The 14,666-nt window shown below is 38.1% G+C and overlaps 2 protein-coding genes across 2 annotated transcripts; one reads left to right on the top strand and one right to left on the bottom strand.

The window, feature by feature from the left end:
* Positions 1–452: 452 nt before the first annotated feature.
* TZMP1 (transition zone microprotein 1) lies at positions 453–1,188 on the bottom strand. The gene is made up of 2 exons (XM_090274253.1): positions 1,014–1,188; positions 453–678 (listed from the first exon to the last, which is right to left on the bottom strand). Exons 1-2 carry the CDS (start codon positions 1,056–1,058, stop codon positions 565–567), a joined length of 159 nt encoding a protein of 52 aa, XP_090130379.1. The 5' UTR covers positions 1,059–1,188; the 3' UTR covers positions 453–564.
* A 56-nt stretch (positions 1,189–1,244) lies between these two features.
* TOPORS (TOP1 binding arginine/serine rich protein, E3 ubiquitin ligase) lies at positions 1,245–10,392 on the top strand. The gene is made up of 4 exons (XM_090274250.1): positions 1,245–1,393; positions 1,918–1,989; positions 2,486–2,680; positions 7,525–10,392. Exons 2-4 carry the CDS (start codon positions 1,978–1,980, stop codon positions 10,333–10,335), a joined length of 3,018 nt encoding a protein of 1,005 aa, XP_090130376.1. The 5' UTR covers positions 1,245–1,393; positions 1,918–1,977; the 3' UTR covers positions 10,336–10,392.
* The last annotated feature ends 4,274 nt before the right edge of the window (positions 10,393–14,666 follow it).

Genomic DNA, 14,666 nt, shown 5'->3' with positions numbered 1-14,666 from the left:
CTGATGTGTAGGTATGCAACAGAATAAAATGTTGCAATAAACAAATATAAGAATAGAAATTCCACACACTTGTTTTAAAGGCAGCTTTCTGAGACATTTTAAAAAGTATCTTAAAAAAGTCTAAATTGAAAAGCATGTCATTCCATGTACGATTTGATACTCAAAGGCTGTCAGATCTAGGTCGCTTTGTTATATAAGAATTTAAAAGTATTTGAAAAATTTTAGCTTATTAGTGGTTTATTATAAAGGGCTGTATGCAGGCTCTGGCCTGGTAGTTCAGTTGGGTATAGTGTCCTCCCAATATGCCAAGGTTGTGGGTGCTGATCTCCAGTCAGGGTACATACAAGAAGCAACCTATAAATGCATACACAAGTGGAACAACAAATAGATGTTTGTCTCCCTTCCTCTCTCTCTAAAAACATCAACTAAAAAAATAAAGAACTATGCAAAAATAAATTTGGGAACTTTATATTACATATTTTACTTTAAATTTAGACATGTGTCAGTTAAACATGAGATAAAGAAGTATTTGCATGGAATAACATCTAGAGGAATTACAAATTTTCACTCATTCCCGAAGATTTTGTCTGGGTATTTCTTCCTTAGCTCTCGCCGAGCCGCTACTGTTGATGCATAGATGACATACCCCCAGGAGAGTAATACGATCGCGAGGAGCAACTAAAAACCAAAAATACAAGAGGGGGAGTAAAAGCGAAAAAATTCACCGTAATAATAATGCTTCCACCCTGTCCCCCACCCCATTGGTTGCCAAGTATGTTGCTAAGGTGACAAACGAATAAATAGAGTTCCGGGGGCGTGCCCACCAGCTCTCCTTACGTAAGAAGCGGAAGGAAGAGCGTGTCCTTCAGGAAAAGGCGGAGTCGAGATGGGGTAGCGATATACTTAATTCAGGAATGGGTTTTGCAGTTTTTGGTCGCTGAAGGAATAGCGGGGTTTTACCCCGCGGGACTAGGGAGTCGACACTGTGGAGCTTCGCCAGACCCAGGACCTACCACTGAGTAAATCCAGTCCAGGGTGCGGCGACTCACTGGCTTCATGGTAAGGAGGCAACAGCGGTCCGCGGGAACGGGCAGGACCTGCAGGCCCCGGCGTAACCTCGGCGCGGCGGTTCCCGGGTGGCGGCGGCCATCTTACGTCTGGGCACGAATGCCCGCCCACTCGCCTCCGGGAGCATTTCGCGTCGGCAAGCCTGGCCTCTTCCGCCCGAAGGGAGGGCGGGCTTACTTGTTGCGGGCCTAGCCCGCCTTTCAGGGAGGGGATTAGAAGAACGGGAAAATGTTTAAAAATTGTTTTTCTTTTTTTTTGGACGCTTAGAGAGATAGGCGTACCTCGTCAACCGGTTCTTTCAGTTGCAGTGCAGTGTTAATACAAGGTAATGTACCGTCATGTGCATTTAAAAGTTTATTTGAAAAACTGTTTTATGTATTACATCGGTCCTAACGTTCGAACAATTGTCCTCTCTCGCATCTGTTCCCATGTCTTATATTTATACTTGAGGTAAACAAGAATACCACCCACTTTTATATAACGGTGACGACTCATTGTGGGGAACTCTGTTAACTGAGCCCTTTTTCAAGAAACAAGTCTTTTATAACGCAGTGGCTTGTTGATGTAAATAATAACTTCTGAGAAGAAATAATGTGGCACCAGTTCCCTGGCATAATGTCTGCCGATCAACAAGCATTTGTAGAGCGTTTATTACGTGCTTAACGTTAGCATGTATTAAATATTAAGCTAAACGATCGCGGTTTGGCACGCGAGCGCATGTACCAGGTTCAGCTCTAGAATGTTTGGGACGTTCACATCTGAGGCCGGTAGAGGGCCGTTTTATGCTCAGACGCTTTCTCTGTACAGTTTAGATATCATCTAAAAATGGGGTTTTAATCCTGATTTCAGGAAGTGGAGGAGGAGAGCAGTCTTGAGAGAAAAAGTTCTGTTTTGCGAAGACCCAAGGCTATGTCCTTTAAGGTACAGTAATCTGTTTATTCATGGACTGGAGTAAATCTCTTCACTGGTTGGGCTCTGGTTTCAGATTCTATTCGAATCTCGGTGTTATTTCCTAAGAGGTCACTGAATTCCTTTATCCACTAGAAGTAATTTTAATAATTTCTCGCAGTGTTTGGTGACGTTTAAATGAAATAAAGCTAGTTACCATGTTTTCCGGGTAATTTAGGAGTGAATATTTAATTAGTGTCTTGGTAACGCTCAGAGATTAGTAGTAACAAGAATAAAAACGGTGATAATAGTGAGTTCTGTCTCTGAGGGTCACGTCTCTCTCCAGTAGCCGATGGGGGGGGGGGATGGGCCGAGCACTCTTAAGCCCCGCCCTCAGTGCCGGTGCCCTCCTAATGCGCATGCGTTACGCAGGCGGGTGTTTTGTTTTGACGCGCTGGGGCCGCGGGGTGGGTTTTGTTCATACCACCTCCTTCGTGCTACTATTGGTGATGAGCGCTTTACGTCACAGGGGTCGCAACAGCCGCTGGGGTCTCCGCTCTCTCGCGAGGAGGGTGAAACGCCCCCTCATGCTCCGGCTTCTGAGGGCCAGCGGAGAAGTCGCCGGGTCCGTCTTCGCGGATCCTGCCGTCACAGACCCAGCTTCCTAAGCCGCCCGAACCTTTCAATAAGCATACCAGCCAGAAATGTGCCGACATTCTCCGAGGTGAGTGAGATCCGAAACAATGGGCGCCGAGGTCGAAAGGGCTGGGTGAGCTGGAGCTCCCATCTGCAGCGAGGCCCAGAGATGAGGGAGCGGGCCATCTGGGCCTTGGCGGGGCAGAATCTGCAGCGCACCTGTGGATTTGTGCCGGTGGGTGAGGGAGGGAGGGAGGCTGCGTTTCCAAGAAGCGCTCCGGGCCCCGGTGAGGGGTGGGGGGTGGGCAAGCCCAGCCTTGTAGTGGGAAGACCTTGGCTTACAGGGGGCAAAAAACCCAGCACAAAACATCAAAACGTTCCAGTCTGAATCATGGCACCTCCACTATCGGAGGTGTGACCTTGGATGGGTTCTCTTAATTTCTCTGAGTCTGTCTGTAAAATGGGAATAACTCTTGTAATTCATTGTGATTGTGTAATGCACAGGTGTTTGTCTTAAATCCTGGCTTGTGGCAGTTATCAATCAAAGGAAGAGACTATCACTGTGACTGAGTGGTTTGTGCAGTGTTACATACTGTGGGCTGGACTTGCCTGCCCGTGAGTTCCTTCCTGGTGTGGCTTTAATCATGGGCTGCAGATTCCTGCCCTGGAAAGGGGAAGTACTGAGATGAGGCCAATAGTAATTTGAAGGGAAAAGTGAATATAGAGTTTTTGGTGGGTAATTTTCAAGATTAAGATAAATTATGAAAGAGCTACGAAGGATTTAAGTTAATGGTGGCGAGGGTTGGGGGTTTTTGTTTGTTTTTAGTCAATGATATACAAGGCTATACAGCCAGCGGAAACAAACATGCTTGTCTGGAATGTGTGGTTCTAAGAAGGAAATAGTTCCCAAGTAATTCATTCTGTTGCTGGAATTGGAATCAAATTTTATAGGATGTGGTCGAGAGATCCTCTAACTTCCATATGATCTTTTGGAATTGATTAAATTGCAGTTCAGAGGTATAGTGATTTCTTGAAGGACACAAGAGGTAGAATCCAGCTTGAATACTTGGGGTGTATTTCTAGTTGATCCACTAGCAAAAACCTTTTTTAGCTACTTTGCCTACATATATGTAAGCACAGTAACGAAGAGTAGTTGTTATAGACTGCCGTCTCTCTGGGCCTTTAAAATGGGTTATGGATGATGAAAACGACCAGAAGTAACTTTATTTTCACGTAACATAGGGAAACAGTATTCAGTTCTAAATGCTTACCAACCACTATTCTAAGTTTTTTTGTGGACGATATTCCTTTTCAGGTGGGTACTGTTACTTAAGATTTTATTAAATTAACTTCCTTTAGATCACACAGTTATTAAGTGGTTTTCATTCTCAGTTCTGGCTCTGCATTAAAACTAATATCACTCCTCCAAGTGTAATCAGCTGGCGATTTTATTTTATGTTCTGTAATAATTTAAGAAATGCCATAGAAGATGATTTTTATAGGAAATCTGGCTTATAAAATACTTAATTCTTCACAGCATTGTATCTTTTATGTTTACATCACTGTGCAGTTTTTTAAGTGTCCAGTCTATGGTCTGATTTTAGATTCCAGCCTCCTGATTTTTCACCAATCTCCAGTTCATTTTCCCCAGATATTTGTGCTTGTTGATTATCTGAACTACCCCCAAAATGTAGCATGATGGGTTCTTATTTGTGTTAAAGCCTACTTGAAAATTTGGGGAGGGGAAGGTTTGGCTTAATTCGTTTATCCTAAAGATGTTAAACTTTATTTTGAATTTTGGAGGCAGTTAAGGAAATGGGATCAGAAGAACTGATTAATCTTCTTCCCTTGGAGAAGTAAATTTGAAGTCCTAATTCCTAGAGAGTTAGGGTAAGGCTTCTAGAGCCTGAAGCACTAAATTTACCGTCAGGTCCGCCTTTGCTACCTAAACCAGAACCTCTGCTAAAGAATCTTAATCTGTCTCTAGCCATCCCTGTTCTGTTCCTTAAAGAGCTTTGTTGAGATAATAATTTACATTTCATCCATACAGTTCATTTGTTAAATATATATAATTCAATAGTTTCAACTATTGTATTATTTTCCATATGAACAACTGTAGACCTAACTTTTGCCCAACCCTGTACTTTTCATCTATAGGTTTTCCTGTTCTGGACATTTCCTATAAATGGCATCATATAACACATGGTCTTTTGTGACTGAATTTTTTTTTTTTAATTCAACGTAATAGAAAGTGTCATCCACACTTATATCTGTATGTACCTTATATCTGTATGTCATTCCTTTTTATTGCCAAGTGTTCCATTAATGGATATATCACATTTTATTTATCCTCCACAGTTGATGGGCATTTGGGTTATTTCTACTTTTGAACTTTTATGATAAATGCTGCTAATGAATATTCACATACAAGTATTTGTGTGGACATATGTTTTTATTTCTCTTGAATAGATAGGTGTGGGATTGCTGGGTCATGCGGGAATTCTACTTAATTTCTATCTTAGAAATATTTTAGTGCTATTGAGTGACAGTTTTGAAGAAGGAAATTCCTTATTTGATGATTTACGTTCATTGCTATTGTTTGATGTTTTGGATGAATCTTTGTAGCTAAAGATATTCCTGTGTAGAAATGCAAAACAGAACTCTTAATTAATTTGTTCTGTACTTACTGTGGATGTCATTACTGGACATTCTTTAGACTTGTGCTACCAAAGTGGTTAACAGGCTTATAAAAGTGGGGAAGACTAAGATACCATTTTAAAAAAATCATATTTAGTTGAGCTTTTGTTTTATTTGAACTTCAAATTTATGGCCTAATAATTTTCTTTAATAAATTTTTTCTGGGTTATAATTTTTAATGTGAACTGGAAATGATTAGTAAACACTAAAATTCTGTATTCCAAAGAAATAAATTATGTTAAAATGTACTAACTTGATATTCACCAGTTTAAAGGTTTTACAATCCTCTTAGTATATAGAGGGGCAAACAAGTCCATAGTTAATGTGGATTTTTCTAGATTAGAGTTACATCTAGATGACACCTGGTCTTTAATCCAGGTCTTCTGATAATCTCCCCAGTTCCTTCTCCATTCTTCACTCCTACCTGAAACACATTCTTATCCTAAAGGTTTTTTTTTTTTCTTTCTAAGTAGGGAATAAAAAATGTTAGAAGTGGGAGGAAATGCTGAGAAATTTATGCAGTATTAAAGTTTCAGAGTTTAAATATATTAACAGAAAAGCAATTGGTGTCCTGTATTTATTTATAATTCTATTCCCTTTAAGAAAAATGGGGATTTTTGCATTTCCACTGTAAAAAAATAGAAGACTAGAAATATCTGGACCCTTTGAAAAAAACTTTTTCAGCATTGAGTCCCTATTAGGTTATGCCTCTGAGAAAGTTAAGGTGCCCTAGATGAGCAAGTTTAATTTGAAATCTGTGATAAAATACTTATTTCACAATCAGATTTTTGTTGTTGTTAGAGCTTGGTATGGCCAATGAGTCTGTTCTTTAGGAAATTATAGTTCTAATATTTGACTAACTTGACAGTGGTTGACTAGTGATGGGACTTCCTGTGATACAAGATATTGAGGAAGATGAATAATAGGCCCAGGAAAAAATAAAGGAACAAATTAATATTTAATATATACAAAATGATTACTGTAAAATGGGGCTAAAGAGGGATTTTATGAGATAAGGCTAAAATGTAAAGCAAATTAGAGTTCAGCTCTGGCAAATTCATTTTGTAAATTATGAGCAATATAAACTGATAAAGAAAACAATATTAATCTTTAAGATTCTAGTGATCTTTGTGGGAAAAGATAAGGGAAAAGGATCAAGAGCATAATTCAAGGTGCTTTATGGCTAACTCTGGATTAAATAAAAAGGCTAAGAAAGGCTCCTTAAGGGGCAGTGAAAAGAATCTGATATATTGACTATAATAGTGTGGTAACAATAATAACAGCAAATAACATTTAGTGAGCATTTGCTATGAGCCACACACTGCCCTTGAGTGCTTTTACATTTAGTATTTCATTTAAATTTCACTGAAAACCTTTTGTGTATGAAAGAATATTTCACCAAAGACCACAGGGTTGGTTTAAACATGTGAACTTGCAGGTATGCAAATTATCTTGTGAATGCTTTTCTTAATTCAAGTATAGTTGACATACAATTTTATGTTGGTTTCAGTTATACACTCTAGTGATTTGACATTTACATACGTACTATGTGATCACCATGATAAGTGTAGTAACCACCTATCACCATACAAAATTATTACTGAAGCTATTTTAAAGGTGCATATACATTCTAACCACAAATAAAACAAGTTAGTAGTCTATACTGTTTGGGGCATATATATGAAAGATACAAAACCATATATAGAAATAACATCAACTGAGGACTATGATGTTTTAGGATTTTTCTTTTCTTTTTAAAGATCTGGAATAACCATAAGAAAATGTGTTAAATCTGAGTTAAGGATACTTGGAATATTTTTTTTGTACTTTTTGTATATATTAAATGTTTCTCTATTATAAATAAAGTTATTTTTTTTAAAGAATAATAGAACATCACATAATATTTGAGCATTACTATGTACCAGGCACCTTTTCAAAGGGATTTTTACATCTTCACAAACCCTGTGAAGTGGTGACCTATAGATGAAATTAAAGCATAGAGATAGTAACTTGTGCATAGTCATACTCCTAGTATAGAACCAGGATTCAAACCCAGAAAATTGGTCTTTCAAGCTTATGCTTATGTCCTATGTTACTAGGTGACACTGCCCCTTTATATTACAAAGATAATGAACTATTTTCACCAAAAGTATGTTTCATAGTTATAAATTTTTTTTTCAAGTTTAGTCATTTCTCTTTTACTAGGTTACTGATGTAAATTTTTCCCTTTTACAGGTAATGGCATCAGCAGCTAAGGAATTTAAAATGGACAACTTTTCACCTAAAGCTGGCACTAGCAAATTGCAACAGACAGTACCAGCTGATGCATCGCCTGATTCAAAGTGTCCTATTTGTTTGGATAGATTTGATAATGTGTCTTACTTAGATCGCTGTTTACATAAGTTCTGTTTTCGCTGTGTACAGGAGTGGTCTAAAAACAAAGCTGAATGTCCACTATGTAAACAGCCCTTTGATTCTATTTTCCATTCTGTGAGGGCAGAAGATGACTTCAAGGAGTACATCCTAAGGCCTTCGTATAATGGTTCTTTTGCCACTCCTGATGGTCGACGATTCCGCTATCGTACAACTATGACAAGAGAGCGAAGTGCTGCTTTTTATTCACCCAGTAGTACCACAAGTAGAAGAACAACAACTCCACCAGATAGTGGAGTACTATTTGAAGGGTTAGGCATTTCAACAAGACCCAGAGATGGTGACATTTCTCAATTAATGAGACAGATTCCAAGGAGGCCAACTACTACAGATGGAAGATCTTTGCGGAAAGTTCAAGAACAGGATATTATTAATTTTAGGCGAACTCTTTATCGAGCTGGTGCTCGCGTTAGAAATATTGAAGATGGTGGTCGCTACCGGGATATTTCCGCTGAATTTTTCCGTAGAAATCCAGCTTGTCTTCACAGGTTAGTCCCCTGGTTAAAGCGTGAACTTACAGTTCTTTTTGGAGCTCATGGATCTTTAGTAAATATAGTGCAGCACATCATCATGAGTAATGTTACTCGGTATGACTTGGAGAGTCAGGCATTTGTGTCTGATTTAAGGCCATTTTTACTTAATCGGACTGAGCATTTTATACATGAATTTATCAGCTTTGCTCGATCTCCTTTCAATATGGCAGCTTTTGATCAACATGCTAATTATGATTGCCCTGCTCCTTCCTATGAAGAAGGTAGCCATTCTGATGCTTCAGTCATAACAATATCTCCAGATGAAGCTGAGACCCAGGAGCTGGATATTAATGTAGCCACTGTTAGTCGGGCACCATGGGATGATGAAACTCCAGGGCCATCTTACTCAAGCTCAGAGCAGGTTCATGCTGTCATGTCTTCCCTTTTAAATACTTCTGATAGTTCCGATGAAGACCTTGTAAGAGGAAGAGCCACATCTCAGATACAAGGAGTACAAACCAATGAGGACCTAAATAATGACAGTGATTCTTCTTCAGATAATTGTGTCATTGTTGGATTTGTTAAGCCACTAGCTGAGAGGACCCCAGAACTTGTTGAACTGTCCTCAGATTCTGAGGAGTTAGGCTCTTATGAGAAAATGGAGACTGTGAAGACACAAGAACAAGAGCAGTCTTATAGTTCTGGTGATAGTGATGATAGTAGATGTTCATCTCCACACTCTGCCCTTGGAAAGGATGAGCAAATAAATAAAGGTCATTGTGATTCTGGTACAATAATCGAATCAAAGAAGGAAGAGAACCAATCCATGTTATTGTCCTCTCCCAGAGACCTGAGCTCATCTCTCAGAGGAGACAGAGTATATTCTCCATATAACCATAGACACAGAAGGAGGGGAAGATCAAGAAGTCTGGATTCACATTCCCAGAGTAGAAATGGGCATGATCAGAAGAATCGTAGAAAGCCTCATGGTAAGAAAAGAATGAAAAGAAAACGATCCAGAAGCAGGGAAAATAGTAGACCTAGAAGTAGAAGAGACAAAAGAAGATCAAGAACTAGAGATAGGAGTTGGTCAAGAAGAAGCCAAACTCTGTCTGTAAGTAGTGGAAGCACAAGCAGATCAAGATCTCGTAGCAGTGATCATTGTAAAAGAAGATCACGGAGCAGAACTAGAGATCGTTATTATTTAAAAAATAATTATGGAAGCAGATATAAGTGGGAGTATACTTACTACAGTAGAAACAAGGATAGGGATGGCTATGAATCATCTTACAGGAGAAGGACTCTGTCTAGAGCTCATTATTCCAGACAATCTTCAAGTCCAGAATTCAGAATTCAGTCATTTTCTGAAAGAACAAATGCTAGGAAAAAAAATAATCACAGTGAAAGGAAATATTACTATTATGAAAGGCACAGATCAAGAAGCCTGTCCAGTAACAGATCAAAGACTGCATCTACAGGGCCTGACAGGGTGAGAAATGAAAAGCCTGGAGGGAAACGAAAATACAAAACACGACATTTGGAGGGTACTAATGAAGTGGCACAACCATCTCGCGAATTTACCTCAAAAGTAAAGGAAGGTCGTTGCCAAAAATCTTTATCAAAGTTGGATGGAAATTACAAAAATGAGAGTGATAGTGTTTCAGATAGCCGATCAGACAGAGAGACAAAACACAGGAGGAAGAAAAGGAGGACCCGGAGTCTAAGTGTAGAGATAGTTTATGAAGGGAAAGCTACAGATACCGCTAGACATAAAAAGAAAAAGAAGAAGCATAAGAAGAAACATAAGAAACACCATGAAGATAATGCTTCACATTCCCCAGTTGTAATTACCATTGACAGTGATAGTGATAAGGATTCTGAAGTAAAGGAGAACACAGAATGTGACAATAGTGGTCTTCAGGACCCTCTACAAAGTGAGTTTTTTGCTTTGGAGACATTTGAAACTGAAGATATAGTTACAATAGAAGATGAAGTTGGTGTTCTGGACAAAGAATGTGATATTACCACACTTACCAGAACTGTAGATAATATTCCACTTCAGCCAGCTTCAGTTGAACAAACTCTTGATGTAAGAGAAGAGAGCGCCTTAGCTACAGATTTGGAGAACCAGCCCCAGTAGTATGTCTTCAAACTGAGCCATCAAGACAATTGTTATCTCCATGGACATCATTAATGTCAGTGTCTCTCAGTAGAGACCATGATATGTCTAAATAAACTGCCAAAGTATCTTACCGCGAATTCTGACGATATAAAACGAAGTAGAAAAAGGAACAGTATCATCTCCTGCAGTCTATTTAGATGGCTTTTGGTGAAAACTTTTCCCCCTTAAAAATATTTTAAGTGATTTTTTTTTTGTGTTAAAAATTTATAAAAATTATTTGTTCAAAAAGTATGTTGCATCCTCAGATATATGCACTTTTAAGTGAAGAAAATGTTATTGCTAACAGTTTATTTAAAACTTGGGATCCTTTTAAAATAAGAATATATAATTTTAGAAGTTATTTTATAAAGCCATATGGTATTGACATATTTTTAAAGTCGTCAATATTTTTGAATTTTTTTTTTGAGACTTATTCTGGAAATGTGTTGTAAACTAGGAGAATCTGTTTAGATACTCTTTATTTTTCTTCCTAAAAATTTGTATGATTGGAAAGCATTACTTCAGGTTAAATTGAGACGTTTTAATCTTTACAGTTTATCTTGACTTCTGCCAAAAGAGAAGTTTTAATATTTCCTTTATATATTTGTTTATCTGATCTGCCAGTAAAAAAAAATGTATATTCAACAAAAGAAAAAATAAAACATTAACACTTTAAGACAAGAATGCAGAAATTTTCCTGTGCAGTGTTAATATATTTTTAAGTCAAATTGTTTTAGTGAAAATAATTAAGGATATACTTGTGTCATAATACTGAATTTTAGGTAAGCTGCATTTCAATTTTAATGATTATCTCAGGTCTTTAATCTGATTATGGAGAGTATATTATTTCCTTTTTATCTTCAGAAAAATGCAGTTATGTAGCATTTAGCTTCCTAAAACAAACGAAAAACACCTTTGCCAGACTTCTACATTGGTAGTTCTTTTACACATAATAGCTATATTTATATTTTATCTTGTTTTAGAGATAATAAAAATTGCTCTACATCTATAGCCTGATGTAGACAGCAGAACTTGGATTAAATCTAAATTTAACCTTCAATTTGCTAGAATGCCTGCTGTGTGTTGGGTTCTGTACTCAGGGATTCAGTGATAGGGCAAAACAGATATACTCCCTGTCGTACTGGGGTGTGTGTATATAAAACATACCTATAAGTTCTCTGGAGAGTTAAGTATACTTTCCTGTAAAAACATACAATGGGGGTCTAATCTCAGGTGGAAGTGATGGTTGAATTGAATCCAGAAAACAAGTAGGTATAGGGTTGCTTTTAGCAAAGGAAAAGATGTGCAAAGGTCCAAAGGCAGAAGGGAAAGCTTAGCATATTCCAAGAGCTAAAAGAAGGCAGAGTTAGCCAAAGAACAAAGACTGGGGCCAAACTTTTGTAGGCCATGTTCCCTAAAGGCAGTGGGAAACTGGTTTAAAATGACAAGAATCTAAAAATGATGTTGACGACTTTTAATAAGTTTAGAAAGTGACAGATTGTAGGAAGACTAGTTGATCAAGGAATACACTTTGAAATTATGAAGTGACTGTAGTTTTTCTTATTACAAACTTAAAAATGCTGTTTTTTCCCCACGTTCTGCTTTTACATGATATTTTCAGTTAAAACAATGAAAACCCATCTCACATCATCCTCTTTTAAAAGATGTTTAATTTTTTTTCATTTCATTTTCCTACTTAAAATTCTTTAGTAACTTCTTTTAGAATATTTATTACAAGCAAACAATCCAGTATAACATGGTTTACAAATCTGCCTAATTAGGTTCTGGTCCATCTTTAGCTTTTCTCTCACCTCACTTGTGCTCTGGCCACACTAACCTGCTTCAGGTCAATGGAGGTGCTGCTCCCTACTAATTCTGAGCCTTCATACGTGGCATTTTTCTTTTGCTGGGAACTGAATTCCATTTTGGCTAAACTAAGATTCTGTTAAACTTGGTTTCTCTCCACTATTCCCTTCATTATTTGCTGGCTGAACCTTGGACTCCTTCAAAGCATGTATCACGAATTGTAATTGATTACTAAATGTCTTATCAGTCTGAAAGTTCTTTAGCAACTGTGTGTACTGCTATATCCCTTTATTTTCTTTTATGTATGGAAGAGTTTAAAGCACTTAATGAATAGATGCTAGAGATTTTTAAAAATTAGCTAATACCTGCTTTCTGCCTCCAGGGAGCTCCACTGTAAGCTTATAGCTTTATACTGTATTCTTTTAACTTGTTTATCTGAATTCAGTGTCCATGACAATGTTTTTGTGACTGTTTTCCTTGTATGAAGGAAACATAACCAAGTGTTTGCACTTGTTCATTCATTGATTCTCAGATTCACAACAGAACTTGTTACACTTTTACTTCCCAGTCTACGTTAAGTTTGACCTCAGCCCTTGTGGGAGCCTGTCTCAGGGCTTCCCTGTAGTAATTAATGATGGGCAATGTGTAGAGGGGCAAGGATTTATGCAAGATAAGTTGACAGTACTTACTTATTGGGAATTCTTTTATCATGGGGATTGTAGTCCCCTGCCAGTATGGGCGGTGGACACCCTGAGCCAGCCAAGTAGTACAATCCTGGACTTGGTAAATTTTTCAGAAGGTGCTTCAGGCTGCCAGGAACCACATAGGACTTGGTTTGGGTTGTTGCCAGCCCCATTATCCCCAGCCATGGGGGGCATGGAGAGGGGTTCCTTCTCACAGACGGGATCTCATCAGGATTCAGAGCATGGATCCATTTGTAACATTCAGCTCATCAGACACATGTACAATTAACATGTTAGCTGATTAAATTAGTATGATAATGTTAGGTGTCAGATCAGAATTTGTATAGATATGTCCAGTGACTGGTGTCTAGAAAAACCTACATGGGAAGCTAAATTAATAACCATTGTGTATGTAATGAAAAAATAACATAGAATGAATGACAAAGCAAGTTGTGGCAAAATGTTAAAAACTGTTGAGTAAGGGTAAAAATGCAAGAATTCTTTGTACTATTCTTGTACTCTTTCTGTAAGCTTGACATAGTTTTAAAAACGAAAAGTTAAAAATGCCTCTGGAGTCCTGCAAATTTGCCTGTACATGAGAGCGAGTTATCAGTCATGTATGCTTGGCAAAAAGGGAAAAACTCACAAACAGGCAGTGACTATTAAAGCCACTTTCTCTGTGAGAAAGAGTCAAAGTCACTACATAGACAAGTATTCTGGTCCCATTTATAAGGTTGGGCATGTGGAGATTATCTTTGAGATAGTTAACCACTCTTGGTCCCATCCTCAGAATCAAGCTTGTGAGGGTATAGAATCAAATGAGAGTTGTTTTAAAATTTAGGATGAGGAGGAGAGATGGGTTTTTTGGGAAGAAGCTCCTGGAATAGGCAAAATTGAAAATAAAGGAGAGTGATAACTATATAGCAAAGTTCATTCAATGGGAGAGGTGATCCAGAGCCCCAGGTAAGTGAATTAGTAATGGATAGAATCAGAGGCAAGTCTTAATCATAAACAGCAGAAGGAGGCAATATGCACAGAGACATTTGTACTACAATGAGGTAGTTAAAAAAAAAAAAAAAGTCATGCTCTAAAGCCTCTTCTCCATGAACTAGGAAATAGTACCATCTGAGAAAGATGAAGCACCAGTAGGATTGGGTTTGAGGAGAGCAGTGGAGGGAAAAATGCCCCTTGAAGGGGGTATGGAGAGCTAAGAATTGCTAATGAGGGTTGAGTCCTCACCTGAGATATGTGATATTTAAATTTATGGGACACCAAGATTTGTGGTTTTCCAGTGGTATCTACACTCTGGGAGTGGAAGCATAAACTAATGAACATTAGTATGCATTCAGTATTGATACAGTGAAGGAATGAATAGATGGATTTATCTATGGTTGAAGTTATGAATGTGAGTAGTAAAACAACAAAGGGGCAAGGGAGTTGAGGGAAATAACTAGTGAGTGTAGTTGAATGGATAGGTTCTGGTATCTGCTGAGTAGGGAATGAAAGTGAAGCCATGATATGACCATTATACTTGAGAACAGTGAGCTATCCAGAAATTAGTTTTCCAGTGAGGTTCAAGTAGGATAAGTAGGGCAGGAGTAAGAAGACTGAAGAATATTTTAGTGCATAATTGGAAGTTAAAACGTGATTGGAATTGAAGATAACGATCTATATGGCTTTATGTAGGTATCCTCTACATGGAAGACACTCGGTGATGGAAGGACATGCTCATTGATTTTAGAAAGGGGGGAAGTAGTGAGGGAAAGAAACATCATCTATGGGAGAGGAACATTGATAGGTTGTCTCTCATACACGCCCAGA

Source organism: Furipterus horrens, unplaced genomic scaffold (genome assembly GCF_987537825.1).
Source record: "Furipterus horrens unplaced genomic scaffold, mFurHor1.1.pri manual_scaffold_4, whole genome shotgun sequence".
Taxonomy (NCBI): Eukaryota; Metazoa; Chordata; class Mammalia; order Chiroptera; family Furipteridae; genus Furipterus; species Furipterus horrens.
Note: the sequence above shows the minus strand (reverse complement) of the source record. Positions and strands in the feature narration are given on the sequence as shown.